Below are 15802 nucleotides of genomic sequence, written 5' to 3' on the forward strand. Positions count from 1 at the left end.
CCCCCCACACACACACACACACACACACACACACACACACACACACACACACACACTAATAAGAGTCGTTTTATAACTTTATATTTAACTTTTGATGTATCTATTGCGAGCTCTGTGTGTTTATTGGTGCTTTGGCTTTAACAATCATTCTACAATATAATGTTTGCATATTATAACAATGCATATTTAATATATGTAATGAAGTGTACGAACAACTTTTATCGTATCGTTTATTGTGAGCATATGCAAAACTTAAAAACATTGTCAGGCAACTTAATGCATTTGTTTAATGTCTAAAGTAACAGGTTTTATTCAAGGCAAACATATTGTTTAATATAACTACAAAAAAATTGGGTGACACCAGTGGAAGTAATTATAAGTGTCCGATCAAGCAGAAATAGCTAGATCCTTAAGGTATCAACTGCAAGTGTCCACATATGCTTTGGCATTAAATATTTGTGATTAAATATGTTTTTGTATAATATTATTTCCTATGTCTATATGTGAAAGCCTATGAAACTTCCAAAACATTTAAGAACAAGCTGTTTTGGATCCAAGGAGTCCTAAAATCCTCATTTCCTTGAGCACTACTGACTGAAATGCAAACCTAATTATTTATATTTTGGTATTTTGACAGCCTTTTCTAATTCCAGTCATTCCCATGCTCTGTTGTTGTTGTTTTATCAGGATAATGAGATCAGCCCGGAAGGATTATTATCTCTGCTCAGCTCTGAACTAAAGCGAGAGTTACCAGAGGAGTTTGTGTACCGCCGACCGCTCAGTGAGTGACAACAGAAACCTGTGGGATTTCGTTTGCCAAAAGACACACGTCGTGGATAATAAATTAATGACTTATATCAAGATGTTGACTTCATTTGTGTTTTAATAAGTTGATTTTTTTAACCGTTTAATCGATATGATAGCACAATATGGCACTACTTGATATTTAAAGAGTGGCTATGCATCACATACACTATTTATATTTTCCGCTTTTCACCTTTTCTTGTCTTGATCTTCCTCCGTGTCCCTCAGGATGTCTGGACATGGTGGCCGTAGAGGGTCAATTTACATTCACAGCAGAACGTCCACAGTTAAACTGCGCCGTGTTTTTCATCGGCGAGCCTAGTGACATCATTAGCATCGAGTATGATTCGGTCAACATCGACTGCAGAGGAGGAGATTTCATAAAGGTGAAATGTTCTTACATCTGTGTTGTTCCTTTGTTTACAAAAAAGTCATGTAATAGTATCACAGTCACTTATTCTGTTCTAAATATGGAAGAAAAAAAACAGCTGGTGTGTTTGTGTCAGTCTTTACAAGCTGTGAATGTACACTAAACCAGGTTAAGTCAGGGCGCATTTTAAGCCAGGCCATACAACAGCAAGCATGTTTACATACAATGATCTAACATATTCCACTCTAAAAATTGAATAAAAAATCCAATTAAGCAAAAGTCATTCCAGACTAAGTTCGTCATACATTCTGAGTACAGCTAAACTAGTGCAGCTTTCACAGACTGTGCAAGATTGATGTCAAATTAATGTAGTTTAATAGGATTGGAAAACCCACATGGGATATTGTTGAAGTTAATGTACTGAATTAATTCCTGTTCAATGAAACGGACATGAAATGCAGAAATTTAAGATCATTTATTAGCACTGAAACAAAGCTGGCATGAACTCAACTGACCTAAAAGTCGGGTGAACTGTAGGGAATTATGTAAACTGAACCTGATCTGAACTAAACAGAGTTTAAGACAGTTAACTTGAACTGAAAAATGAAGTACATTGAAAAAAAAAAATGGTGTAGGATGTATACTTTGAAACAATTTTCACTCAGAAATTGCTAGTAAATAAGAAACGGCATTTTTGAAGTAGTAGGACTTAATATGTTCTTGTAAAACGTTCTCCAATAATCTTTATTTACAACTTTGAAAAATAATTTAATAAGCTATGTTGTACTGAATGCAGATGAGCTGAGTAGAATGGTGTTAAAAGCAAACTTTTTTCATCTTTAAGGTATTTGATGGCTGGGTTATGAAGGGCGAGAAGTTTCCCAGCACACAGGACCATCCTCTTCCTCTGTACGAGCGTTACTCTGATTACTGCGAGACTGGAGTGACTCGACCAATCGTACGGTCGTCTCAGAATGTCGCCATGCTGTTCTTTAGACTCCACCAATCAGGGAGCAGCTTCACAGTAACATTCCGCAAACTCATCAATCCGTTCCGTAAGTGCACATGCACACAAATACAAAAATGACATTATGTATTTATCTTTTTAAAAATTTGCCTTTCTGCAGTACTGATGAACTTGAAAACTAATGTCACTAATGTCCTGAAGGTTCAGAGCATTTACACTGTTAGCTGAACGACATATGGCTCATGCAGAAACCACGCTTGAAGCTTAACATGCAAGATACTGATGGTTAACCATCTGTCTCTCTCTCTCTCTTTCTCTCTTTTTGCAGCCTGTAATGTTGTCTCTCAGACCCCAGAGGGCAGTTTCACCATGATCATTCCCCAGCAGCACAGGAACTGCAGTTTCTCCATCATCTATCCAGTGGAGATCCAGATTGGAGAGCTCAGTCTCGGCCAACACAATGATCTCAGGGTGAGCATTTCCAGGTCAAGAAATGCATCATTTGCACAAACCAGCCTTCCCGAAAATAAAAATAAATTACAATAAAATAAAGAAATAGTATATAATATATATTACTTCATACATTTAATTTGCAATTTCACTATTTCAAAGTGTTTATATGGTTAAAGTACAGCTTAGTTTCGGCCAACAAAATGATCTCAAGGTGGGCACAAATCTGATTTCTGGTCAAGTAACATAGTATTTACACAAACCAGCCTTCCCAAAAGTAAAGAAATAAAATAAATATTAATTAATACATTTTATTTACCATTTCATTATTTCAAAATTAAGTTAAATAAATATTATTTCATAAATATTATTTACAATTTTCTTTATAAGTGTTTATGTGGTTAACTTATGGCTGGGTGTCCAGAACAACAAATAGAGACACAATAGAGTGAAATAGAGTGGTTGTTTGTTTAAGAATCTTTGAATTGAGTTAAGCTGATTTGAACTGATATCTTTAAAAATATATAGTTGATAAAAAGACACTGAATTATGATGACTTTGAGACTTCTGGTTTATCCATATAGCGGTCCATTCTCGGCTGTGCCGGTTCTGGAGACTTCGTCGAGCTTCTGGGTGGAAACGGCATGGACACATCTAAGATGTACCCTATGGCAGATCTCTGCTACTCCTTTAATGGACCAGGTGAGCATTCCTTTATCTGTTGTGCATCATCACTGCTTCTAGCAGTAAACGTGCTAAGCAATTTAGGGTGCAAAGAATCTCACAAACCTCTCCATATCTCTCTTCCCATCAGCTCAAATGAAGGTTGGCTGTGATAACACTGTGGTCAGAATGGTGTCGAGCGGGAAGTTCGTAAATCGTGTTAGTTTCCAATATCGGCTACTGGGCCACCAAGAGCTTCAGCAGATGAAGGGCAACAGCGTTGAAGACGTGTGTTTAAGAGCATAAGACCCTCTCTGTTCCCTGCTCTTGTTCAGGGGGATGCCAAACTTACTGAGTTTGAGCATTTGTATAATTTCCTTATTAAAAAAAATATTTATTTTTTGCCTCATCTTTTCATTTGACACTTCTGCTCTTTTTAATATCATGAAATTGTAAGATCTGTGGCTGATGTTAAATAAAATTTGTACTCGTGTTGGTGCACATCACTGTTTTGTTCAGCATGTTTCATTTTGAAGCGCCCAAATAAAATCTGGAATCTAAAAAGCGGTACTGCACAAGTATTAAAAAGTCCACTATGTACGACAAATGTAATTGTCATTATTTATCTGTATTAAAGAACTTTTGTAATAAAATCAGTAAACATGAGCAAAGCAAACTCTGGTTACAGTAATTTCTCATTTTACACTAGAAAACACTGACATTTATCCTAATCTACTCATTTTGTAAGGTAAAGCAAACTATTTATGTCACAAATTACTTGATGACCTGCCATTAAAGGAATAGTTCACCCAAAAATGAAGATTCGTTGAAAATTTACTCACCCTCAGGCCATCCAAGATGTAGATGAGTTTGTTTCTTCATCGAAAACAGATTTGGAGAAATATAGCATTACATCACTTGCTCACCAGTGGATCCTCTGTAGTGAATGGGTGCCGTCAGAATGAGAGTCCAAACAGCTGATAAAAACATCACAATAATCAACAAGTAATCCACATGAAGCCAATCCATCAATTAAAATCTTGTGAAGGGAAAAGCTGCGTCTTTGTAAGAAACAAATCCATCAACAAGGCATTTTAAACTTCAAACCTTTGCTAAAATATGACAATTTTGGGGTGAACTATTCCTTTAAGCCAGAACTTACTGTGCAAAAGGTGAATATAAACACATTGCTTTATGTATAATGGAATTGTAATGATTATTGTTTAGTGGCACCATCAAAACAAATAAAAGTGTGAATTTTGTCAGCTTCTAATGATCCCACAGTAAGTATTTTTCTAAACAATCTCAGCAGTCATCATGTGCTAAAAAGCAATGTAGCTTGAGAATATCAACCTGAATTATGAACAGCAAGTAAAATGTCAAAGCACTCTAAGATACTAGCATCAGCGACTTTTCTGTGATTGTCTATAACTCAGCCATTTTAGTAAAAAAAATTACATTTTCGTAATTAAAAAACCACAATGTTTTGAATAACATCCAAACTCTACATGACAATACAAGATACATGATAGGGCTGCACGATTATGAAAAAAAAACCATAATTGTCAATTAAATTGTAATTGCGATTATTAATTACGATTATCACAATTTACATTAAATGATGTTTATATCATTTTTATATCAACCGCATGCCATATTTTCAGATGAAAAGAAACAAGCTGAAAACACTCTAACTGAAAAAACTTTTATTACTTTTCCATAGTATTAAACCTCAAATGTCAACTCTACATTGGATTGTTTTTTTCTTTAAATACAAAAAGTAAAAATATGCATGGTATTATAATGTTATACCAAAACTAAAATTAAAACAATGGAAAAACCCTTAAGATAACTTGTAGAAAGACAAAAACACATCTTAAGCATGCAGAATAACGTAAGTGGACTTTGAACAATTAATTGCCGATTTGAACGATTAATTGTGGCATCCATAATTGTAATCACGATTAGAAATTCGATTAATTGCGCAGCCCTAATACACGACTATCAATTTAATGAGCTCAATTGGACCTCTTCATGAAAACTGCTGACCTGGATCCAATGGACTGCTTAATCACTATTGTTAAATCAACATATCGATTTATGTTTTATCACCACACTCTCGTAACTGCAGATGCTCATCATCATCATCACTGACAACCTGCTCACGTCATGACTGCAGAGGAGTTCGGCTTTGCCTTATCCTGTCAAATTTGTCCTATGATGGAGGACGATGTTCAGACATGTCTTTCTTTTGCATGCACCAGGCATCACCAAGGTCCCCTCGACATCTTGACCATCCCTCAACTAAAAGAAGTGATTGTGCTTAAAGGAGTAGTTCACCCAAAGTCATTATTAAATACTTTATACTGATTTAACAATATGTTTTAGCAGTTACTTAGTGGTTTAGTGTAAATGTATGTGCAATGATCTGTTCAATGATAAAAAAATGCTACAGCCAGACCCGGAGATCGGCTGTATGGATTCGAAAACGGTAAAACTCAACTGTTTAACTCTAGGGGAGTTGGAAAATGAGCCTATTTTCAAAAATAGTGGAGTGTTCCTTTAAGGAAACAAATGATTCTGGTCACATGCTGCGTTCGTCCAATCAACGACACTGACACCCAAATATGCAAATCAGGGATGTACAGTGTGAAACATCCACTGATCTATAATAGAGATAATATATATAGATCAGTGGAAACGTCAGATTATGAATACACAGGATTAATTGTTAACCCTGGGTATAAAATCAGTGGCGGGTTGCATAAACTGCTTAGACTATAGTCTTAAAGAGTTAGTCATCTAATTTCTTCAAGACTGGTTATAACTTTTTAAAGTCAGTTACATAAAGGTAGATTGGTCTAATGTGAACCCAAAAAGTAAGACTGATTACCCCTTGGCTAACTGCTAGTTGGCCAAACTAGTTTGTAACACACTGCTAGTTGGTCAAACTAGTTTGTAAGACACAGTCTTAACATGGTGTCTAATGGCGCTTTTCCACTGCATGGTACGGCACGATACAGTTCGGTTCACTTTTGGGGGGTTTTCCACTGGGTACAGTACCTGGTACTTTTTTTAGTACCACCTCGGTTGAGGTTCCAAGTGAACCGTACCATTACCAAAACGTGACATGTAAACTCTGCTGATCACGGATTGGCCGGAGAGAATCGTCACTACCTGCGTCACTGAAAAGCGCCATATGTTTATGCAACTGGCCCCTGGATCGTGTATCTGTATGAAGAAAGTAAGGACATTATCTAGATAAAAAACAAACCATAATCTCATTTCACTACAAAAAAGACAGCTGTAAGCTTATTTAGTATATGTTGTGTGAAACATTCGGACATAATGTTTTATGAATGAAATGTGTGTGTGTTTGTCTGTGAAACTACAACTCTTATTGCCTCTCTGTGGGATTTGATGAAACGGGTCGCCTCACGCTTGATTAAAGGTTGGCGCTCACATTATCCCGGTCGGAACCACGTGCTCCAGAGAGAGTTTAGCAGGATAATTGATAACGAACTGAGAATCCCAGCAGGACGCACAAAGAGGTAAGCACAGCTGCGCTGGTCCCCTACTGCGCACATCAATGCAGAAATCAGCCAACGGTGGAAATTACACCACCACTGCCACACGTGGGATTGTTAGGAGGAATGAGCAAGAGAGAAAGACGAACAAAGAGGGAGAGAGAGAGAGAGAAATTGAGATTGAGCGAGAGAGTTGCATCATGAGATACTGGAGCACGGGTGAAAATATAGCTGGGTTTCACAACAACGAACTCACAAAGTGTTGCAAAAACAGGTCAAGTGAACAAATCACGATGCAAAATGACAAAACAGAATCTGAGAGCTTTACTAAACAGATGTCATGCCATCCAATTGAATTACAGTAATGAGAGGCATTACATTGATTAATAATTACTAATTTGCTAACAGTGTGCAAGTTATACCTCTCAAACAAATGACTATGTAACTTTTTTCTGTGAATTTGTGAATCGATTTTCGAATGATACTTTTTAAATGCAACTACAGTGAACAGCAACCAGAGTTTCAAAGTCAACATTACATTTACCCTATCTATTTTGTTAATGCATGTTATAGATCTAACTGTGAAAAAAATTAGTCTGTAGCATGTTTTTTTTAACAAAATGGTGCTACACTCTTGACAGAGGGTGAGAGAAAATACCCACAATGCACTACAGCATGAGCAGCTAATGAGAAATAAAGGGTGCTTCTCAATTGGAAGGACGTCTGAGGAAGCGTCCTTCATAGTCCAGACCTTGTGAGACTTAAAGGCTAGAGTCCTTCTGTGAGACGGTTTAGCAAGTGCATGGCTGTGTCATAAAGTTTCTGTTCACGTGGTCATGGCAAGATTGCCTACTAAGAATCCTTCAAATTGAGACGTCCTTCGACAGAGCTTTATATGTGAAAGTCTGAAAGGATGTGAAAAGGTGTGAAAGGATGTGTCCTTCCTTTGAGAAGCAACCCATAGTTTGAGATGCTAAAAATGTGTAAGGCTACATCGTACTACTATATGCCTACTTGATTTGAGTTTAAATATTTTTAATCGCAAAGCTTCCACAACGAAAAACAGAACTCGTCCACGTTGTGATACAAGAGGCAGAAAGAAGCCCGGATGAGTGGTCATTAAACAGCTTTGCTATTGACAACAGTCAGAGAATAACTCGGACCTCGGAACGTTGTGACTGGCCAATCAGAATCAAGCATTTCAGAGAGCCATGTAATAGAATGCAACAGTCGGGTTTCGGAAGTAAAAATTACATTCATATTTTGCATATGGAAATTGATTTTTAACGATAACTTATAAACCTTTAAAGACAGACCTGCTGTGAGCTCTGAGGTTGTTAATCAATGGTATATGCCTTTGTTGAAGCCATCAGTTTGCATTATTTCAGCTTATGTTTGAAATGATCATAATCCTTGGTGAAAAACTACATTACCCATGATGCTGTGAGAGTCGCAGTGAGCAAATTGCACCAAAGTGTATGGAGCTCCGCCCATTTTCATGAAGCTCCTTAAATGACGTAATGTACGTCTCACCATGCTCTCAAAACACTTAAATAGTTGTTATATATTTTTTTCAATAAATGTAAAATATATTGTTTCTATATATACAATCTACAACTTATATTTCTCAACATTTTTTGATTATGTAATTTGCAATGATTTATGGGATTGTAGTTCTTTCCCTTATTGAAGCCGTTGAGTTTTGTAACTTTGTCATTTTGTCTGATTTCCAAAACATTTTTGCTCCAAATCAAAGTTTGTAATGTTGTGATTCACCTTGTAGCTGGATGGTTTAGTTCATGGCTTATAGCTGTAATGTGGCGGCGTGACAACGAAGTTGAGGATCCAAGTGCAGGCTTTATTACAAGAGTGGTCAAAACAGGCAGGGTCAAACAGCTGCAAACAGGTATAATCCAGGGCAGACAAAAGAGTAATCCAATAAACAAGCAAAAGGTCAGGGCAGGCAGCAAACGATCAGAAAACAAGGAACAGTCCAGGGTCAAAAACAAGGCAAGGCAAGGTAACAAGGAACACGGAAAACACAGGAACTAGGGCTAAACACGAGCTAACACGGGCTAAACAATACTGAGCAATGTGAAAGAGAGAAACCATGTTTTAAATAGGGTGAGACAGATGAGGTAACAAGACACAGGTGAATGCAATCAGTGATGATGAGTCCAGGCAAAGGATTATGGGGAATGAAGTCCAGGGTAAAGTGGCAAGAGTCTGTAATGGAGTGCCCTCTAGCGAAGCTCACGGGCACTCCAGCTAGAGATCGTGACAGAGCCCCCCACCAAGGAGCGGCTTCCAAACACTCCAAACAGAATAGACTAAAGTCAAGGAGGGAGGTGGAGCAGAGGCAGAACAGGGGGAGGGATGGAAGGCCAGGTCCATGCAGTGGTAGAAGACCTGGAGACTGAGTCAGAGCCAGCAGAGCAGGGTACCAGGGTGGAGCAGGTGGAGCAGGAAGCCAAGGCGGAGCAGAGTGCCAGGGCGGAGCCGGCAGAGCAGGAAGCCAGACCGGAGCTGGCAGAGCAGGAACCCAGGGCGGAGCCGAGGACCACCAGGGCGGTGCAGAAGACCACCAGGGCAGAGCAGACAGGACTAAAGATCCCCACGGCGGCGCAGATGACCACCACAGCAAAGCAGATGGGACTGAAGATCCCTACAGTGGCACAAACAACCACCACAGCAGAGCAGACCGAAGATACCCACGGCGGAGCAGATGTCCACCAGGGTGGAGCTGATGGAGCAGGGAACCACCATGGCGGATCAGGCTGGACTGGAATAGAGAGCATAGAGAGGTTAACAACGGCCTCTGCGGCCGTAATAGGACAAGCAGAAAGTACATCAATGGCCTCCTTGGTTGTGGCTGGACAGGCAGAGAGTTCACAGACAGCCTCTTTGGCCGTGACAGGACAGTCAGAGAGTTCACAGACGGCCTCCATGGCCGTGACAGGACAGTCAGAGAGTTCACAGACGGCCTCCATGGCCGTGACAGGACAGTCAGAGAGTTCACAGACGGCCTCTATGGCCATGACAGGACAGTCAGAGAGTTCACAGTCAGCCTCCTTGGCCGTGACAGGACCATCAGAGTGTTCACAGGCGGCCTCTTGAGAAGCTGGACTCACTAGAATCATAGGAACAGGAAACGGTACTCCTGGCCATGACGAGGGAACTGGAGTCATTGGAACAGGAAACGCACTCCTGGCCATGACGAGGGAACTGGAGCGGACTCAAGGACTGGAGCGGGCTCTCGTGCTGATTCGAGGACTGGAGCAGACACCACCGCCTCGGGAGGTTCTGCAGCGGAGGCTGCCACCTCTGGGGAAACTGCGGAGGTGTGTGACCCAAACACATAGAATGGTGACTGCCATTACAGGAAGCAATGAGTCCAGGGGAACAGTCTCGGTGTTGACTAGTGCTGAGGCCCTTGGGATGCCCGCTGCTCTGGCCGACATCAGCGGAAGATCCTCCACACTGGATGCCAGTCTCAGATGCCATGGAATTGACCTTGAGGCACTGGGAAAGGTCGCCATGACGTGAGGAGACTCTGGAACGGCGGCCATGATGGGATGAGACTCTGGAACGGCGGCCATGATGGGACGGGACTCTGGAATGGCAGCCATGATGTGGATAGACTCTGCTGTTTTGCCGCCATTACTGGCATGGGTTTGATAACCGGAGTGGCGATCACCAGAGTGGAAGGTGTATTGATCTGTGATCGACCAAGCTCCAAAGCCGCCGGAGCTTGTAGCTTATGCCCCCCCAAAAAAACTCTTAGGGGTTTTACAGTCCACTGTCTCACCCACAGTGAACGGTTAGCCAGTTAGCAACAGAGCATAGTCCATAAATTCACAGAGTGTTCCTCGAGGACCATCACAAATGTGTTTTTAATGGTTGATTCAGTCCATAACCGAAAAAGTCAATGAGCACATAGTCCGGGAGATCAGAGTGATAAGCAATGTCTAAAAAATCCTGAATATGGTCCTCGAGGGATCGCGTCCCCTGTCGGAGGGCAAATAAACAAGCAAAAGGTCAGGGCAGGCAGCAAACGATCAGAAAACAAGGAACAGTCCAGGGTCACTGAAAAAGTGACACTAATGCGCTGACCTCGGAATGTTGCAACTGACCAATCAGAATCAAGCATTTCAGAGAGCCATGTCTCTGTAAAAAAAAAATTCTATAGTTTTTACAAAATAATTTTGGCAGCTGTGGTTGCCAGTATAATTTTGTAAAAAATACAGAAAAACTTTAAACACATTTATGGCCAAAAATGGTAAATTTTACAGTATAAAACTGTAATTTACAAACAAGAAAATTTGAATGTAAACCAGTAAATTCAACATCGCACACTGCTATTAAAATCTGTTTTGTACCTTTAACATACTGACAGCCACCATAATACACACTGCTATTAAAATCTGTTTTGTACCTTTAACATACTGACAGCCACCATAATAATGCAGGTGGTAAGAGAGAAAGCCACATGAAGAATCAAAGCTCATCACAGGTTGCTTTGCCACAAGCAAAAGTATATTCTAATATATAGAAGGTGCACAGAGTCATTCATGCAAACACAAAACACCATCATGGTAACACACATCATGATACTTAAATAATGCAATAAACTTTCATTAAACAACAGAAGATGTAAACAACAGAAGCCCAAATGTACATAACTGATAACAAAAACTATTAAAAACATGATTATTTAAACAAAATTCTTTCACAGGTGGAGTGTGACGCAGGGAATTCTGGGAATATCAGTTTACAGTTTTTGACTGTAAATTATACATTGATTTGTTCTTTTTTACTTCTAAAAACTGTCAAATTAACAGTGTTTTACTGTAAAATTACATGAAATGTCTGATTAGATCTTTTACAGTTTTTCCCTGTATATAGTACGGGAACTTACTGTTAACCTATTAACATTTTTTTTCCGTAGCGTTTTTACAAAATTTTACAGTTAAAATTACACTTTTTTACTGCTCATTTCTGTAGTTGAACACATGGCGATGACACTCATCTGTTCAGTACTATTTCTGATTTCCTCCATCAGCTTCACTCTGCTCTGTTTAAGCAAAAACAGACACATCTTACATGGGAATCAAATGAACATTGCAGAATCTGATTAGCAGGCTACAAAATATCAGATTATGTCATTTTAAAGTACGTCAGCAGGACAGATGCATGGCCACAATAACAATCAGATGTCACCCTTGTCACCATCTGACCGCATCTTACAAGCTTCTCAGAATTCACCGTATGTTCTTTGAAATGCTTCAAGCCCTGAGATCAGAGAGCCGTCTGATACAGCAGTACTTACGCATGAACCAAACATAGTTTGAGCTTATTTTGTCCTTGGGTTTGCCTTATGAAAGACTTCATTTCAAAGAAATCTTGAATCTAAAAGGGCAATTTTATAAAATGGCAGAAATTCAGCATGCGCTCTCAGCCGGCTAATACCACAAAACAGAGGCCGGGAGATGCTGCGGGGACGAAGATGGAGGAGAAAAAAGATGAAAAGAGGACTTATTTGTGTATGATTAGGCTAATGACCCGTGTCCTGTTTATCAGACTGGAACAATCAACGCTAATGTTAACACTATGATGCTGTGATGCAGGGTTAATGATGTCACGTACACACCACAATCACAGTCCCTCATAAAGTATTGTGGGTAGCGGGTCTACCTAATGGATTCAGAACACTGAGATGGGAGATTGCAAAAAGGGCAATCAGAACGTCTTTGTTCTTGACATAGAGCCACTCGCACGCTTGCGAAGAAGATATTCACGCTCGGCTATAATGAGGGACCACTTCTTTAAGCGTGAAACTCACCATTAGTGCCGTCTAATCCAACAGCTGGATCACTTTTTTGTTAAAATCTTTCCGCGGAGAAGCAGAAGGATGCGGTGGATCTCACAGGGCCTGTCAAGAATATGTCTGGGTATTTCAACCCAATAAAATTAACCCAATAAACCCAAACAATCCCAATTACTGTGATTTTGTTACTGCAATATTACTGAATATTAAGGAGAATTTTAGGGAAACACCACTGAGAATAAAAAAAAAATGCATTATGCACTGCAAATGTTATTCTAAAATAAATAATAATCTTGCTTGATTCAATTGTGGACAGTGGTTGCACATTTTGAATTATTAGTTGAATTATTAGTTGAATTATTAGCTTATAGAATTAGTTATCTTAACCTAAAATACCATGTAGATTCAATTCAAATATGTTGGCATGTTACTTACTGTCAGTGTTGTTTTTGTTAACTAAAAATAAAACTCAATATATTTCAAAATATTTTCATTAATTGAAATAAAGCAAAAATAATTGAAAAAGATGAAAACGCAAATGTATAAACCTCACTGAGAAAATGTGAAATATTGGCAACTAACTGAAATAAATATGTTTAAGCTGAAATACTAAATTACTAAAACTAAAACTGAAATAAAAAAATTAAAAAGTTCAATAGAGAACTTAAAAACAAAAACTAATAAGAAGCAAATCAAATAAGTAAAAATAAAATGAAAAGAAATTTAAAAAGAAATTAAAACTTACAGAGAAACTCTTCTAAAAACTTTTCTAAAACCTCACATATCAGAATATTAAACACTATCAAGTTACCCATTTTCTCATCTTACTCATAAACATATGAAATAATATTTAATTTCGACATTTACTCTCTCGATCCAGTCCCATTCTAGGAACTAACATAACTAGCAAAAAAGTCTGCATTTCATATAAAATATGCTGCAAAATTTTTATTTTTTTCTTTATTTACTGCCGCAGGTTTTTCCGGGATGCAGAGCTTGTTTTCCACAGTATCTGTGGTTATCAGACTTGGTCTTGCACGTATCTCGGTTTATATTCCTGTTTGCTGTTCGTATCTCCACCTCCACACACACACACACACACACACACACACACACACACACACACACCAAACAGTAACACACTGACTCTTTCCTGCCGGTTGAATGAAGCAGCATTCATTGTGATGTCTTATCGGTACGGTAAACTGCATCTTCCTATCTGAGTCACTGGGGGAATAAAGTTTGTGTCTAAACTGCAGTGAACACACAAATCTAACATACACTCATAGGGCCAACTTAAACATCCACTTTATCTCAGATGTGTCTCCTAAAAGTCCTTAGAAGAAATAAAGACAGAAACATTTGAGGCAATTGTTGATGTACAGTTACAGTAGTCACAGCACTAATATGGATAGCATGCATAATATACATTCAGAAGTTTGGGTTCAGTAAGATTTTAAAAAGGTTTTTGAAAGATGTCTCTTATGCTCACCAAAGCTTTATTTAATCATAAATACAGTAAAAACATTTATATTGTGAAATATTTTTACAATTTAAAAGAACTGTTTTCTATTTGAATATATTTTAAAATGTAATTTATTCCTGTGACGCAAAGCAGAATTTTCAGCATCATTACTCCAGTCTTCGGTGTCACATGATCCTTCAAGAAACATTTCTTATTATTGTCAATGTTGCAAACAGTTGAGAGGTTGTGCTGATGAGGGTTATTACAGGTAACTAAAAGTAAAACTAAAACCATTAAACAATTAAAAAAAAAGTTGTACTGAAATAAAAATAAAATGAAACTAAACTAATTTTATTTCAGCCATTTGCCAACTAGCTAGTTTAACTTGATGTATGAAAATAACTCAAACTAAAACTGAAAAAAAAAAATAAAATACAAACTATATAGATATAGTTTAAACACTAAACACACACACACAACAAAATTTCTAAAGCTTTAACTAAAATTAAAGCTTTTAACGAAAACAGAAAATATAAAAATAAAAACTAATTCAAAATATTAATAAAAACTATAATAGTACTCACTATTACTAAAAACACACTGGTGCTGCTTAATATTTTTGTGGAAGTGGGAACTTTTTTTTTTCAAGACTGATGAATAAAAAGTAAAAAAAAAACTCTTAAATAATAAATAAAAATCTTTTATAACATTATAAATGTCTTTACGGTCACTTGAATGTATCCTTGATGAATAAAAGTAGAATTTCTTTCAAAAAAAAAAAAAGAACCCAAACTTTTTAAAATGAGAAATGCTTGATTTCATATTGAGATCTTTGACTTTTGACTGCAGACTTTGGTTGAGATCTCCTGAAACTCTAAAGGAGATTAACAAGGGAATAAATCTGTGAAACAGCATTTCTTCCTGTAGCTGAATGAGAGCAGCCATAATGGTTTTGCTAAATGAGTAACAATCTGGTCCTCAGAAATCACTGCAGTGGAGCATCTTGAGCAAGTCCTTCTCACAATCCTGCTGAGATGGCAGCCGACACATAAGCCTCAGGTGTGTGTGTGTGTGTGTGTGTTTACAAGGATATTTGTGTGACGTCCGCTCATGTCCACAGAATGGGATTCTGAGCATAACATTGGACACTCAGTCAATCGTATGAAAGCCATGAGTGATGCAAAGCCTTTCTGAGTCGTTTAGCTTCAGCATGACAAACACACACACACACACACACACACACACACACACACACACACACACACATTCTCCAGCAGTCCACCTACTGTGAAAGTCTATAAAGGTGTGAAAGACACTGGTACTAACTCAGGGTGACGTGACGTTGGTGGCACTGATAAGCGCTTTCATCTCATGCCACTGGAGGGCAAACCCCACAGAGATGAGCGTCATCCTCTTCGTCACACTCATCATCCTCACGTCACTTTGATAAGTTTGCTTTAGAGGACTTTTGAAAGTTGTCAATTACAGCGCGTCCGTATACAAATGTTCTGCAGGGGGAAATATAGGGGTTGAGGAGATCTAATCAATAGAAACGGACTTCATCTGATTTAATTGGGGAAACAAATCAGCGCATTTGGGTCAGATTCAGCTCGAATGCTGAGAATCAGGTTCATCTGCTGTTTCTTATCAACTTCTGATTCAGCCAAACACTCAATGGACCCAATGTCATTTATAAAGGATAACAGACAGTTTTATAATTAAAAAAAAT

The 15802-nt window shown here is 38.4% G+C and overlaps 1 protein-coding gene and 1 long non-coding RNA gene across 2 annotated transcripts in view; one reads left to right on the plus strand and one right to left on the minus strand.

Moving 5' to 3' along the window:
• Window positions 1-1057, minus strand: part of LOC107701944 (uncharacterized) — a 2667-nt gene extending 1610 nt beyond the window's left edge. Inside the window, exon 1 of the long non-coding RNA XR_001635709.1 lies at window positions 998-1057. This is a non-coding gene — a long non-coding RNA (uncharacterized LOC107701944). The remainder of the gene's footprint in view (window positions 1-997) is intronic.
• LOC107701943 (corticotropin-releasing factor-binding protein-like) overlaps window positions 1-3930 on the plus strand; it is a 4519-nt gene extending 589 nt beyond the window's left edge. Inside the window, exons 2-7 of the mRNA XM_016504104.1 lie at window positions 688-781; window positions 1033-1190; window positions 2019-2229; window positions 2470-2612; window positions 3176-3293; window positions 3406-3930. Coding sequence (XP_016359590.1) covers window positions 688-781; window positions 1033-1190; window positions 2019-2229; window positions 2470-2612; window positions 3176-3293; window positions 3406-3560 — 879 coding nt within the window. The 3' untranslated portion in view covers window positions 3561-3930. The remainder of the gene's footprint in view (window positions 1-687; window positions 782-1032; window positions 1191-2018; window positions 2230-2469; window positions 2613-3175; window positions 3294-3405) is intronic.
• Window positions 3931-15802: the final 11872 nt, after the last annotated feature.

The sequence above is a fragment of the Sinocyclocheilus anshuiensis genome, unplaced genomic scaffold (assembly GCF_001515605.1).
Source record: "Sinocyclocheilus anshuiensis isolate Anshui unplaced genomic scaffold, SAMN03320099.WGS_v1.1 scaffold1184, whole genome shotgun sequence".
Taxonomy (NCBI): Eukaryota; Metazoa; Chordata; class Actinopteri; order Cypriniformes; family Cyprinidae; genus Sinocyclocheilus; species Sinocyclocheilus anshuiensis.